General features: G+C 40.2%; 2 protein-coding genes across 2 annotated transcripts; both read left to right on the top strand.

Moving 5' to 3' along the window:
• Window positions 1-2,944: 2,944 nt before the first annotated feature.
• Window positions 2,945-5,845, top strand: LOC136183185 (homeobox protein goosecoid-2). Its single transcript, XM_065965703.1, is given in 4 exon segments — window positions 2,945-4,469; window positions 4,471-4,876; window positions 4,962-5,203; window positions 5,481-5,845. Coding segments are annotated over 4 exon segments (744 nt in total). The 5' UTR covers window positions 2,945-4,451; the 3' UTR covers window positions 5,559-5,845.
• A 1,562-nt stretch (window positions 5,846-7,407) lies between these two features.
• On the top strand, window positions 7,408-11,817 carry ess2 (ess-2 splicing factor homolog). The gene is made up of 10 exons (XM_020629839.3): window positions 7,408-7,788; window positions 8,799-8,967; window positions 9,084-9,167; window positions 9,328-9,497; window positions 9,692-9,809; window positions 9,944-10,077; window positions 10,242-10,344; window positions 10,484-10,593; window positions 10,681-10,796; window positions 10,970-11,817. Exons 1-10 carry the CDS (start codon window positions 7,642-7,644, stop codon window positions 11,247-11,249), a joined length of 1,431 nt encoding a protein of 476 aa, XP_020485495.1. The 5' UTR covers window positions 7,408-7,641; the 3' UTR covers window positions 11,250-11,817.
• Window positions 11,818-12,216: the final 399 nt, after the last annotated feature.

Raw genomic sequence — 12,216 nt, 5'->3', positions numbered from 1 at the left:
AAAAATATCACAGTGTAAGAAGGTAAAATAATAATACAGAACATTTTCTGCTGTCAATTCAGAATACAGAAAGAAGGGGAATTAATAAGGATGAAAGGATTACACAATCTGCAACCTGTAGATCCACACGAGCTGAGAATAACATTCACAACATGGTATTTATGGTTAAATAAAAAATTCACTTTCTTTTCTATTTTGTCTTAACAGGCTAAAACCCAATGATATTTGATTTACTATTAAATAAGACTATGAAAAGCAGCACATCACATTTGAGAAATCGGAACATAGGGAAGTTAAAAGAAATCCTTTGAGGCGCTGGTGCACCAGTGGTTGGTGTGCGCGCTCCATGTGCAAGGGCGAAAGTTGTCCAGGCGCGCGGCCCGGGTTCGAGACTAACCTGTGGTGCATGTCATTCCCTACTCTCTCTCCCTGATTTCCTACTCTGTCCACTGTCCTAAAACTACATTAAAAGCGCCAACATATCTTGAATTACATCCTTTAAATTATGTAAATTGGGGTCTGCCATTACAGACTTATCTTTATGTAACATTAAACTCATTCCATTTAAGTTTCTGGAACATCAGTCATATTGGATTTGATTAGTAAATATGTACATAATTATAGGTGGACAGGGAGTCCATAATGCATGAGCGGGACATCAAAACATAGAAAACACTACATAAGTAAATAAACTATATACCAAGGTTTTGAAGCTTAGTTTCAGAAAGTTGAACAATTAATAGATTGTAAGTCATTTTCTTTATTTTGATGCCTTTATGCTGATGTCCAGAGGTCATTGTAAGGATATTTTTCTAAATGTTTCATGGCGCGCCATCAGACCGTTCACATGATAAAAATGTCAGGCTTGAGTGGGGGGGGGGGGCCCCCCCTCTATCCCGTGTCACACATTTTATCCAACACAGCTAATGCCGCCGCAGATGCTTTCACGAGACTTCGAGAAGCGTTCTGTGTACACGGAGCTCGCGGTGTTTCATGAGCGAGACAAAAAGCACGCGGATCGGCGAAGACAGCGAGTCAGTGCCACGCTGAGCCTCGCTGTGCCTCACTGATCCACACTGAGCCTCACTGTGCATGTTTCTTTCTCCGGCCGTGCGGTGTTGGTCACGCGGCTGGCGGCGCATACACAGAGCCGTTCGGTGCAGCGCGGCCTACGGCTTGCGAGCTGCGCCTGCTACCGCTAGCACGGTACGCGCGGTTGCATCCTCACCGCCATGATATGCTTGCGCGGATATTAAAAAAAAAAAAAAAAAAAAAAATTAAAGTTAAGGAATTGGCAGCAAGAGACACGTAAAACTCCTCTTCAGTGTTTTCTCATTTCTGTGTGTTTAGGACTCCGCGCCAACGTCCGTTAGGCAGATAATAGTAAAAGTTGTGTAAAGCAAAAAATAATAAATTAACACTTACATGAAATACCAAGTATCAAACCAATGTTTCTCCAAGCATTTGCCCTACTTTCTGTGCAGCGGTAATTCGGCAGAGTGACATTGTACAGCTCCGGGCAGTTAAATACAGCCAATATTAACTTATCGTCCATTTTGCCCCAGTGCTCTTCTGCCCGTGCTGCGCGGACGCGGAAGCGGCAGTCTTCTCCCGCCTTTTCCGCCCTGCTGCTGCTGACCAAACGCGAGTTATCGCGAGTGGCGGGCTGCCTGCCGCGCTGCGTCGCTCTGCCGTTCAACGGTGGCCTTCTCGTCTTTTGTCACAGGGGGGCGCACGACTATTTTATTGCCTGCCATTATAACGCTGCCCTGCTATGGTGTTAAATTATAACCCATCTATTTTTATTACAGCCCCAGTCACAGGGGTCATGATGGCTTTTTGAGCCAGGACCAAAACATAATTCTCTAGGCCTATTTATAAACCCACAAGCTCCTCTTCGCATTTTGAGCCTGGAAATAGCATGAGACAAGATAAAATGTTTTGTTCTGTATCTTCTCATTTTACCACAACTACTACCAGAATACAGAATAAATGTTATATTTAGGCCTACTCAACCTTTTTGAATGAGGCACAAATATTATACACATTGTTTAAGGATAAGATCATTTTTCATATTGAGAAGGGAACTAAGACATATTCCAAAAGTTTTCAAACTTTGATTCATTTTGATGCTCGGGTCGCTTCTTATTTTTTCTTCACATTCAGGCTTTGTAAGTTGTTTTCAATGGATGAACAAGGAAATATTCTTTTTCACAAAACTCTGGTTGTTTAGTTCTAACTTTTCTCAATATTTCTGCTTGGTTTGAACCCTCTCTGGCCTCGTTATACCGGTTTACTCTAAATAATACAGCAGACTGTGAACTTACACTGAAAGTCTAGCCTATCAAAACAGAATTTAAGGCATTCAAAGAGGATTTGAAACACAAAGTAGTTTCTACATAAACATCAGAAAAGTGGATTGAGTTTCATTCCATTGTAGCTATGTGGTGCAACCTGCGGACACATTGTCAGTGATGTGCCCCGGGGTGGTCATCGGGACCTGGTAGGAACTACATTTCTTTCCCCCTGGGGGTTTATACTGATCTCCTTCTGCAAAATATGCATAGCACAGTTCCTGAACATACTAACATTAGAAAAATACATTGATCAACATTCATTGTTCAGAAAGTCTGCAAGGGGGGAGTGCTGCCAGATCCCAGAGCTCATTCTCAGTTTCTAGGGGAAAGAAGAAAAAACATCATGTTTGTAATTACACAGAAATTAGATAAGGAGATTCTGAAACCACATGGTGGTTGTCTTGATTTCCCCCTGGTCTCCAGGGTTTTTGATTGCCCTCAACAGTTTATTAAGTTTCCCTGCACAAGCTGGAGAAAACACAGAGAGGAAGGTTGCTCCTCTGTGTGTTCTGGTCAGAGCTGCAATCTCCAAATTCCCAGGGGGCTTTGGGCCCTGGTCCAGCAGCGAACAGAGACACTGAGCTTTTCTTGCATGAATAGTCTGATGACTTGTGGATTCTTCTGTTGTTCATCAACACTCACTGTGTGGCTGTGTTTGAATTCTAATGTCTTCTGTTTGAACTGTACACATGTTATTTACTCCCACAGACCTGTTTTTTTTATGAAATCACATCCTAAGGCACGGGTCTATAAGAGTACATTAGTCAGTGTTACAGACACAGATATCATATTTCAGCAGCATCTGGCCACAAACTCTGCATCACAGCTGTATAATATCTCCCAGATTCAAAATCTGGCATTACAAAAGTAAGGCAGCAAAGTAACTTCAAAATCTAAAAATCTTTCAACTTTTACTTTGTGTTTAAATTCTATAAACCTATAAAAACCTTTTAAAAAATGGAAAGAAATTCTATATTTTTATACCACTTAATCTTTGTCAAATTGTGTTGGTCTTTGTTTATGCATAGTGAGTAATGTGAGCATGACATGTTTGATACCGTAACATTTCCAGTTGAAAGTGAAACAGTGAGGGGTCTGTCTCCCCAACAATCTACACCAAACTCTTTTGGCTTTTGAGGCTTTTTTCCCACTTCCCCTCTGATACCAAATATTTCTCTTACAACAACAAAATGAACCTTTATCATTCTAATCCCCAGTAATGAAATTTGAACTGCTTGAACCAGTGTGGATGTGCTACAATTCCATCCATTGAGAACTACAATGAGAGCAGATAGCGATCTCACATGCTCCACAAACTATACATCAACAATCTGGCTGCTATTAAACCCAGGTGAAAAGGATGGGATGGTGTTTATTGTTATCTGTTTTCAAAAGCCCTTATAAGAGGAGCTTAAGACAGATTGTGGAAATCCATTAATTCTCTGACAGGAGGGGAAAAAAAGGTGTATTGCGTTGTATGAAATCACAGGATTTGTTGAGGAGGGGGTTTGAATTTAACCTGTAATAGCTTTACCTCTGCTGTGAAATACTGCAGTGCACAGATAAGAAGCACGATGTATGATTGGGAATACAAAACCACATGCAGCGGCCATTTCTCTGTGCCTGTTCTTGCAATTTGTTTGGCGTAATACACAATTCTATCAGTGTCACAAACACATGTCACTTGCAAGATTCATTCATCTGCCTTATTGTTGTGTGTAATCAAAAGTATTGTTGTTGTCAGTGAATGCTGACTCTGCTTGTGATCGTTTATTTATCAAGAAAAATAGGAAAGTGAAATGAAGCAAATTTAACAGCTAAGCCTCAAATTCAGCATGCACAACTCTCTGGCCACACCAAAAAAAAAAAAAAAAAGTTCATCTTTAAATCCAGGTTTTCTAATACCAGGCAATCCCCTTTTCTCTAAAACCTCAACAATGAGGATCTAAGGAGCTCTCCACTTCTCATTTTATGCACTGAAATCTGATTTCTTTGGGAGAAAAGGAATGAGGCAAGATTAACGGAATCTGCTGTCCTCCCTAACCTCTTCACAAAACTGCCCAGATTAGCTAGGAATTAAGTTTCAACCGTTTTATGTGTCTGGTCCATCGGGGGGGATTATGGTTTTACTTTTTTTTTTTGTGCCTCCCAATTTCACTATAAGGGCCTGACCGATGTTGTGGAGAGCAGAGAAGCAGAAGAGCAAGCGAGCCTCAACTACCAGAAAGGGTTCTAGTCGATATCTTGTGATTTCCACTGCTTTTGTTTTCTTGGGATTCCTTTGGAGATGGATGGACTGATTAGAATGGAAAGACAAAAGTTTCCTTTCACTATTGAGAACATACTGAGCAAATATCCAAACAGTCATGGAGACAGGCGGTCATGTGGGACAACTGGATTAAAAGAGAAGGCGCTGTGTGCTGTTGGAGGCCAGACAGAGACTGTTCATCATGCCTGCATGTGCTGCTGCTGCTGCTCCCACTGTGGAGACATTTTCCAGACGGATTTCGTCCATGAAGGTAAGAACATAACCTATCTGGAGACCCGTTGTTAGCTGACTTATACTTCAGTTATGCTCACTTCAGATCTCCTCCCTCCCTGCAGCCTGTCAGTACGGATGGCCCCCAGCGATGCTCACAGACCCCTGCAGGCTTGGAGATGCTCACAGAGACGAGATGTCAGCGGGACCTGGTCAGGTGCAGAGGAGAACCCGGAGACATCGCACTATTTTCACAGAGGAGCAGCTGGACGCACTGGAGGAGCTGTTCCTGCAGAATCAGTATCCAGATGTGAACACGAGGGAGAGACTAGCACAACAAACTCACCTAAGAGAAGAAAGAGTAGAGGTAAGAATACTGTCACATTCAGCCACTTCATCTCGAGAAGACTTGATCTACAAAAATATGTATGCAAGTATAAATACATCATTTGACATTAAAAGCTTCTAGATTAAATCCAATCGTCTCTCTGTATTGTTGAAATTAAATGTCTGAGCTGATTATGATGCACAATGCCGTTGTATGTCTGTTCAAATTAGAATACATAAGGTGCCAAGTATCATTAGTACCGTATGTCATGACAAAAGAAACAAATAAAAAAACATAATTTTCTTTCTGTTGAAAGGTTTGGTTTAAAAACCGAAGAGCAAAGTGGAGGCGTCAGAAAAGATTATCATTTGGTGTGGGAAACACAGAAAACTAAATTCCATTGAAAAAGAGGAAGAGCTGTGTGTGTGTGTGTGCGTGTGTGTGTGTGTGTGTGTGTGTGTGTGTGCGTGTGCGTGTGCGTGTGTGTGTGATATATTGTTGCTCTGGATACTGATTATCAAGACCACATCAATATATTTTGGATTTAGAAAAGGCTTTTTAATGCCAGTCCAATATCATGACTGAAGCCACTTTGAGTGCATTAGAAGAACAGACTAATGCAACCCCTGAACATTACATCTTGCATTTGTAAGTGGATTGTAATTGTATGTTGGCCTACTTGTTGTTCAAAAATAAAAGTGTCCTTGGGAACAAATAAAGCTGTTTTTTATAAAGATGGAGGAACTTTATTTTTTTTTTACACAAACCACAAAACATCAAAGTTGATTTTAAAACCTGCCATGCAGTGAGGAATTTAATTTATTCTTTAACCTCTGTTTATTTTTATTTTTGTTCATTGCAAAAAGCTTGTGTTTTGGGAAAAATTATAAAACTATAGTGAAGAATAACTAGGAGGTCTATAATATGTTTCAGATACACAGATTATTTAAACATATTTAGGATAATGTTAATGCGGGAACTTCCCTGGATCCCACACTCTTGAAGGAAGTAGGAGAATGTCCTATTTCCTGAACGTGTTAACAGTAGAGTTGTGTGCCATTTCTATGTCTAGAGCTGAAATGCAGTTACTCAGTGAGTGCTTTAGTATTCAAACAGCATCATCTGGCCCAGACTTAACGTATGAAACAATACTTAGACATTCATGGGTGGTTATGCAGGGATAAAATGACATTCATTTGGGTTCCAGCACTACAGGCATTGTAAGAAATGATAAGGTGGACAGGTTGGCGAAAGAAGCTGTAAAACAAGACAGGACTGATGTTAACATCACACTATCCAAGTCAGACGGGGGAAAGAATCGCATGGAGTAAAATCGAACAGGAAAAGCAACATTAGGCCTATTAGAACAATCAGACAATGGGAGGACATTTACATATATTCAATTCAGAGCAACATTTATAGAGTAATATATAGGAGGGGCAACAGAAGAGAGGAGGTCATAGGGGGGGGGGGGGGGGGGGGGGGGGAGTTGAGAATAGGTCACAGCAATTTGAACAGGGCTCTGCGTAGCAAAAGGAAACATCCTTCTGGTCTCTGTGAGGTTTTTCAATCAAGCAGAAACAGTTGAACGTGCGCCTGTAGAAAGTACAACACATGGTATTAGAAATCAGAAGAACTTGACTCATAATGATACATCTGAAAAGTTTCTGAACCGTGAGGAAAAGGGGCGAGGCCGCTTTGATTATCTTTTACTTTACACTTTATTTTCAGACCCATTATAGGTCCATATCATCGTAAAAAATAAATGATAAATAGAAATACGGGACATCAACGAAGGGATTGAATTGACTGAGGAGAATCTAAGCGTGCGAAGTGTAATTAAATCCAACAGATGACAGCAATGCAGCTTCTTGGACGCCAGCTGCCATTAAAACAAAAAGAAGATGAAGGAACTTCCCAACCACCACTTGATTGAAAATTGTATCTTCATGCCACACAATTGTACTAAAAGTGCTCATGATGGATAGGCCGGATCTTTGTAACATAGCAATAAGTAAGGTCTTTTATCTGCTTTTTGTAAAGTGTCTCGAGATACAAATAAAATTGATTTATTTATTGATTGGTTGATTTAATTGTACTCAAGAATTTCAAGTGACGTTTTGTAGAATGATATAGTTTCTGTCTGCCTGTGGAGGGCAGTAACACGCCTAGATGCAGCCTAAACTTCCGGAATATACACAAGAAGAAGAAGGAGAATACCCTGCGAGGACGTAAACTTCCGGTGACGTAAACACGGTTATTCTCTCTACGTACTGCGTTGTTTTCACGGTGTGCTAAAGTTAGCTTACAGCAGTTTGTTGGTGTGTCGGCGGCGTTCACACTTAAATGATGCGCGTCTGATATACTAACCTGTGTTTTCGTGTAAAAAAAAAAGCCTCGGTTCGGTTCGGTTCTTGTCGGTGTTGGGTGAAAGGCGAACCTTTAGCAGTTAGCATAAAAGGCTAACAGATTCCACAATGGAGGGCAGCGCCAGTGTGAGGAGATCTCTGTGCGGGACACTTGTTCCTGTGACGATCACAACTGTGGCTGTCTTACCCCAACCCGAAGAGACAGGCAAGGGGAAGCCGCAGAGGAAGGTCCTTGATGAAGAGGAGTACATTGAGGTAGCTGTATGATTACATCTCATAGGACTTTGACTGTCAGACAGTAGCACTGTGTGGGTGTGTTAGCATGGAAACAAACACCTCACAGGCTTTATTAATCAGCTTAGTAAACATAACTTAGAAGTTGATTTGTGTGATAATAACGTAGTTAACGTGAGATCATTAAATGTCCATCATTTCCAAAGAGGACTTTAGGTTACTTTATGGACATCAGGTACAGCACCTCCTGTTCACAATACTATATTTTATTCAGGGCGAAAAAACCCAAATTGTTTTAAAGGTTTAAAAATGATTAAGAATTGATTTCTGGTACATATCGCCCAGCCTTAGCTCTGGTATATTTACATGCACCTTATTAACTTATCATTTAGTATTTGCCTACTTGCACATAGCTCTGTATATATATATTTATTTCTTGTCTACTGCATATAGTTCTGTTTACATCTGGTCACTACTGCATATAGTTCTGTTTACATCTGGTCACTACTGCATATAGTTCTGTTTACATCTGGTCACTACTGCATATAGTTCTGGTTACATCTGGTCACTACTGCATATAGTTCTGGTTACATCTGGTCACTACTGCATATAGTTCTGGTTACATCTGGTCACTACTGCATATAGTTCTGGTTACATCTGGTCACTACTGCATATAGTTCTGTTTACATCTGGTCACTACTGCATATAGTTCTGGTTACATCTGGTCACTACTGCATATAGTTCTGGTTACATCTGTTAGTCCGATCACTGTCCACTTATATCTACTCTTTATATTTTGTATTTTAAGTTAAGTTTAAGCTTTAAGTTGTATTTAAATTGACACTTTATATTTAGGTTAAAATGTTTCGTTTACTTGCACTGTTGTTAATTCACTGCTTTGTGTGCCTTTGAATTGCCCCCCAGGGACAAATAAAGGTTTTTTTGAATTGAATTGAATTGAATTGAAAAGAACATGTTGTCATCTTCCCTTAAAATAAAGTCAAATCTAACTTCTTGTCCCATGTCAACAGAATTTAGAGAAGATCATCCAGAGGGATTTCTTCCCAGATGTGACTAAACTGCAAGCACAGAAGGACTATCTTGATGCAGAGGAAAATGGCGACTTGGGGAGAATGAGAGAGATTTCCATCCGATATGGATCGTCTTTGACTAAATCTACACCACGCTCTAATGCACCATGTGAGTACTGCCGTCGCAAAATTACAATATACCATAAGAGATACGAATTGAATTAACCAAAAATGTAATCTGAATGTACTTTACACCCATTTTCTCCCCTTTGTTCTTTATGTAAGATGTGACGCCAGCTAGCTTTGAGACGCCAGTGGGCCACGCAGGTTCGCCCTCCTCCACTATCGGCAATAAAGGTTTAGATGGAGGTAAGATCCAACAGAATGTTCTGAGCTTAATTATATCACTCGTATGAACTTGAAAATCTGTTCAAAACAAATGAAATCTTTTTCTCGGTAATATTCAAATAAGTATTCAATCAAATGGTAAACAGAAATGTAACCGGTAGTTTCTTGATTGTGTTTTCAGAAAGCAAAGATGATGACAAAGAAGAGAAAGAGCTGCCCTCTCTGGATCGTTTCCTTGCTAAAAACACCAGTGAAGATAATGCATCATTCGAACAGATAATGGAACTGGCAAGTGACAAGGAGAAGATGAGGCATTCCTGGTTGTATGAGGCTGAGGCTGAATATAAACAGGTACGCATAAACAGAGAACAAAGCACCGATTCAGTTCATAACTTCTGCATATGCTGCTTGAGGTACAGGTTAACTGATTGGAGAATTATTAACCAAATATTTGATGCATGTTTTGTGAGACAGGAAACCAGCTTTTTATATACTGGAACCCAAGGACTACACTGAAAATATAAAAACTCCATTTTTTTTTCCAGCGCCATGAAGAGAACCTCGCCTTACCATCGGTAGAGAAGGGGGCGCTTGAATGTGTCAAAGCTGGACTTGAGACATGGGAGTACAAAGCAAAGAATGCCTTGATGTATTATCCAGAGGGTAAGAACACCAAACTTGGATTCAATTTCTTAATTTTTCCTCGACATAAATCCCTACTGAAGGCATGGAACTGATCATATTTTGCTGTGAGAGATATATTCATTTGATATACATTTTTTGTTTTTATATATCAGGTGTACCGGACGATGACGATTTATTTAAGAAGCCGAGGGAGGTAATTCACAAGAACACACGCTTTGCTGGAGACCCCTTCAGCAAGGCTCTCAACAAAAGTCAGATTCAGCAGGCTGCAGCCCTCAATGCACAGGTATGATTTAGAAATACAGTTTGTTTTTTTTTAGACATGAAGAAATGAGGAATGACGTTTAGTTGGGAGTGCTTTCGGCTTAAAGGTGTCTTGTGAAGGAATAGTCTGAGCATCTTCTGTAAATGAATGTATTCTATAGCTGATGTATCTCATTGTCTATCCAGTTCAAACAGGGTAAAGTAGGCCCCGATGGGAAAGAGCTCATCCCTCATGAATCTCCAACAGTGAACGGATACGGTTTTGAAACAATGCCTTCTCCTGCCCCTGGTAAGTGGGTCTTTAAGTCTTCCTCAACATGGAAACAGCCCTGGGTCCGAGGAAGATCAACTGTTACCTTGATTGACTGATTCAACAGCTCTTCCTGCATTTGGGCCAACATTTCTGAAAGCTGTTTCTGTCTCCTCAGGTGTATCTGAGTCGCCTCTAATGACCTGGGGAGAGATCGAGAGCACCCCGTTTCGTCTGGATGGATCTGACACCCCGTATGTCGAAAGGAATCATGGCCCTTCATTTAAGGTGCTGACCCTTCAGTGCTATCTGCAATGATTCGTTTATCGTTGGTTTTTAATCATTTTGTTGCACTAAACGTGTTCTTTGTAAAAGATTCCAGAACCGGGAAGAAGAGAGAGGCTGGGTCTAAAGATGGCCAACGAAGCTGCTGCTAAAAACCGTGCAAAGAAACACGAAGCATTGCGAAAGGCTACAGAGAATCTCGCAAGGTAAAGCCACTTGATTACTTTTGCCTCTACACATGAATACAACTCTTGTCTTTAAAGAGGGAAGTATAGTTTCAGTTTTTCATTGTTTTGGGCTTCTAGCTGTTTTTGAACTTGTGTAATAAATGATTGGCATTATTTTAAACCAAGTGACTAAATCAAACTTTGTGTTGCAGTCTTACCCCTAAAGGTCTAAGCCCCGCCCTCACCCCTGCCCTGCAGAGACTCGTAAATCGGACATCCAGTAAATACACTGACAAAGCACTACGAGCGAGTTACACGCCATCGCCCTCGCATAGAGCCAACAGCTGCAAGTCTCCCTTCGGTGGCCCATCCACCCCTTCAGGCACGCCAACGTCAAACAAAGCCAAGACGCCAAGCTCTCAGGACATCACATCACTCACAGACGATCTGCTGCAACTGCCCAAGAGACGAAAAGCCGCGGATTATTTCTGAGAACAAGTAGAAGATCTCTGCAGAAATTCTACAGAGCAGATTGAATATTTTTTAGAGGACTTGATTTTAAACTACAGACCCCCCTTTTTTTCTCAAACTATGAAACACACCTTTCAACTGTGTCTGAAGAAATGTACAGAGGACTGAAGAAATCTCGTTTTATGGCTACTTGTTATGTTCTAAGTTTTCTTAGGATAAATGTAAAATTCAGTGTACACACTTTATTTAATCTTTTGTTTATTTTATTTTTTTTAAATGTATTTTTCCGCAGTGGAAGTTTTGATGGATGTTTGTACAGCCACTAACCAAACAGCTCATGCTTAGTTTTTATCCATACAATAGAAATCCAGTAGCTGTTTCAAGGAAGCACACAGAAATAATATTTCAAAGCACAACATCCAATAGCTGACAAGTCATATCAGTTTTTGTCACTGCGTAGACATAACTCATTGTTACATGTTTGGTGGCATTAAATCAGGCTTCCCCAACATCACACTTTTGTGTTCTTAAAAAATGTACATTTAAAGAGAAAACTGTAAATAATAAAAAAAAAAAAACACAAATTACATTTATACTGATTTCTGTTTATGACTTACAGAAACAAAGGACAAGATCAGCATAAAGATGATTTTACCCTACTTCTGTAAAGTTATTTCTAACTCCTGAAACTGCTGCCTCAGACTTGGTGTCCAGAAAGTGAATATAACAGCATATTGCAGATTTTAGCCAAAATCAACACAAACTTAAAATTCCTAACAGGAGCTTTAATTTGTAGGTCAAGATGTTTAACAGGGCAGATCTGAATGGCTTGGAACCAATATCTGTACAACCTTTTACTGAAATCTATGATTAAATAAGACATTCTCAGCCAAAATGTGTCTGCAAAAGATTAACTCAACGAATTACCTTTTCAATAGTGATGTTCTACTTCTTGCTGACACTAGAGCAATTATAACTTAATAGGGGG

Source organism: Labrus bergylta, chromosome 17 (genome assembly GCF_963930695.1).
Source record: "Labrus bergylta chromosome 17, fLabBer1.1, whole genome shotgun sequence".
Lineage (NCBI taxonomy): Eukaryota > Metazoa > Chordata > Actinopteri > Labriformes > Labridae > Labrus > Labrus bergylta.
Note: the sequence above shows the minus strand (reverse complement) of the source record. Positions and strands in the feature narration are given on the sequence as shown.

What these genes read in the sequence shown, in the direction of transcription:
- ess2 (XM_020629839.3), top strand. Translation starts at nt 7,642, where the DNA reads ATGGAGGGCAGCGCCAGTGTGAGGAGATCTCTGTGCGGGACACTTGTT. An exon ending in ACCACGCTCTAATGCACCAT is followed by an intron (nt 8,968 to 9,083) that starts GTGAGTACTGCC and finishes TCTTTATGTAAG; the next exon opens with ATGTGACGCCAGCTAGCTTT. An exon ending in AATGCCTTCTCCTGCCCCTG is followed by an intron (nt 10,345 to 10,483) that starts GTAAGTGGGTCT and finishes CTGTCTCCTCAG; the next exon opens with GTGTATCTGAGTCGCCTCTA.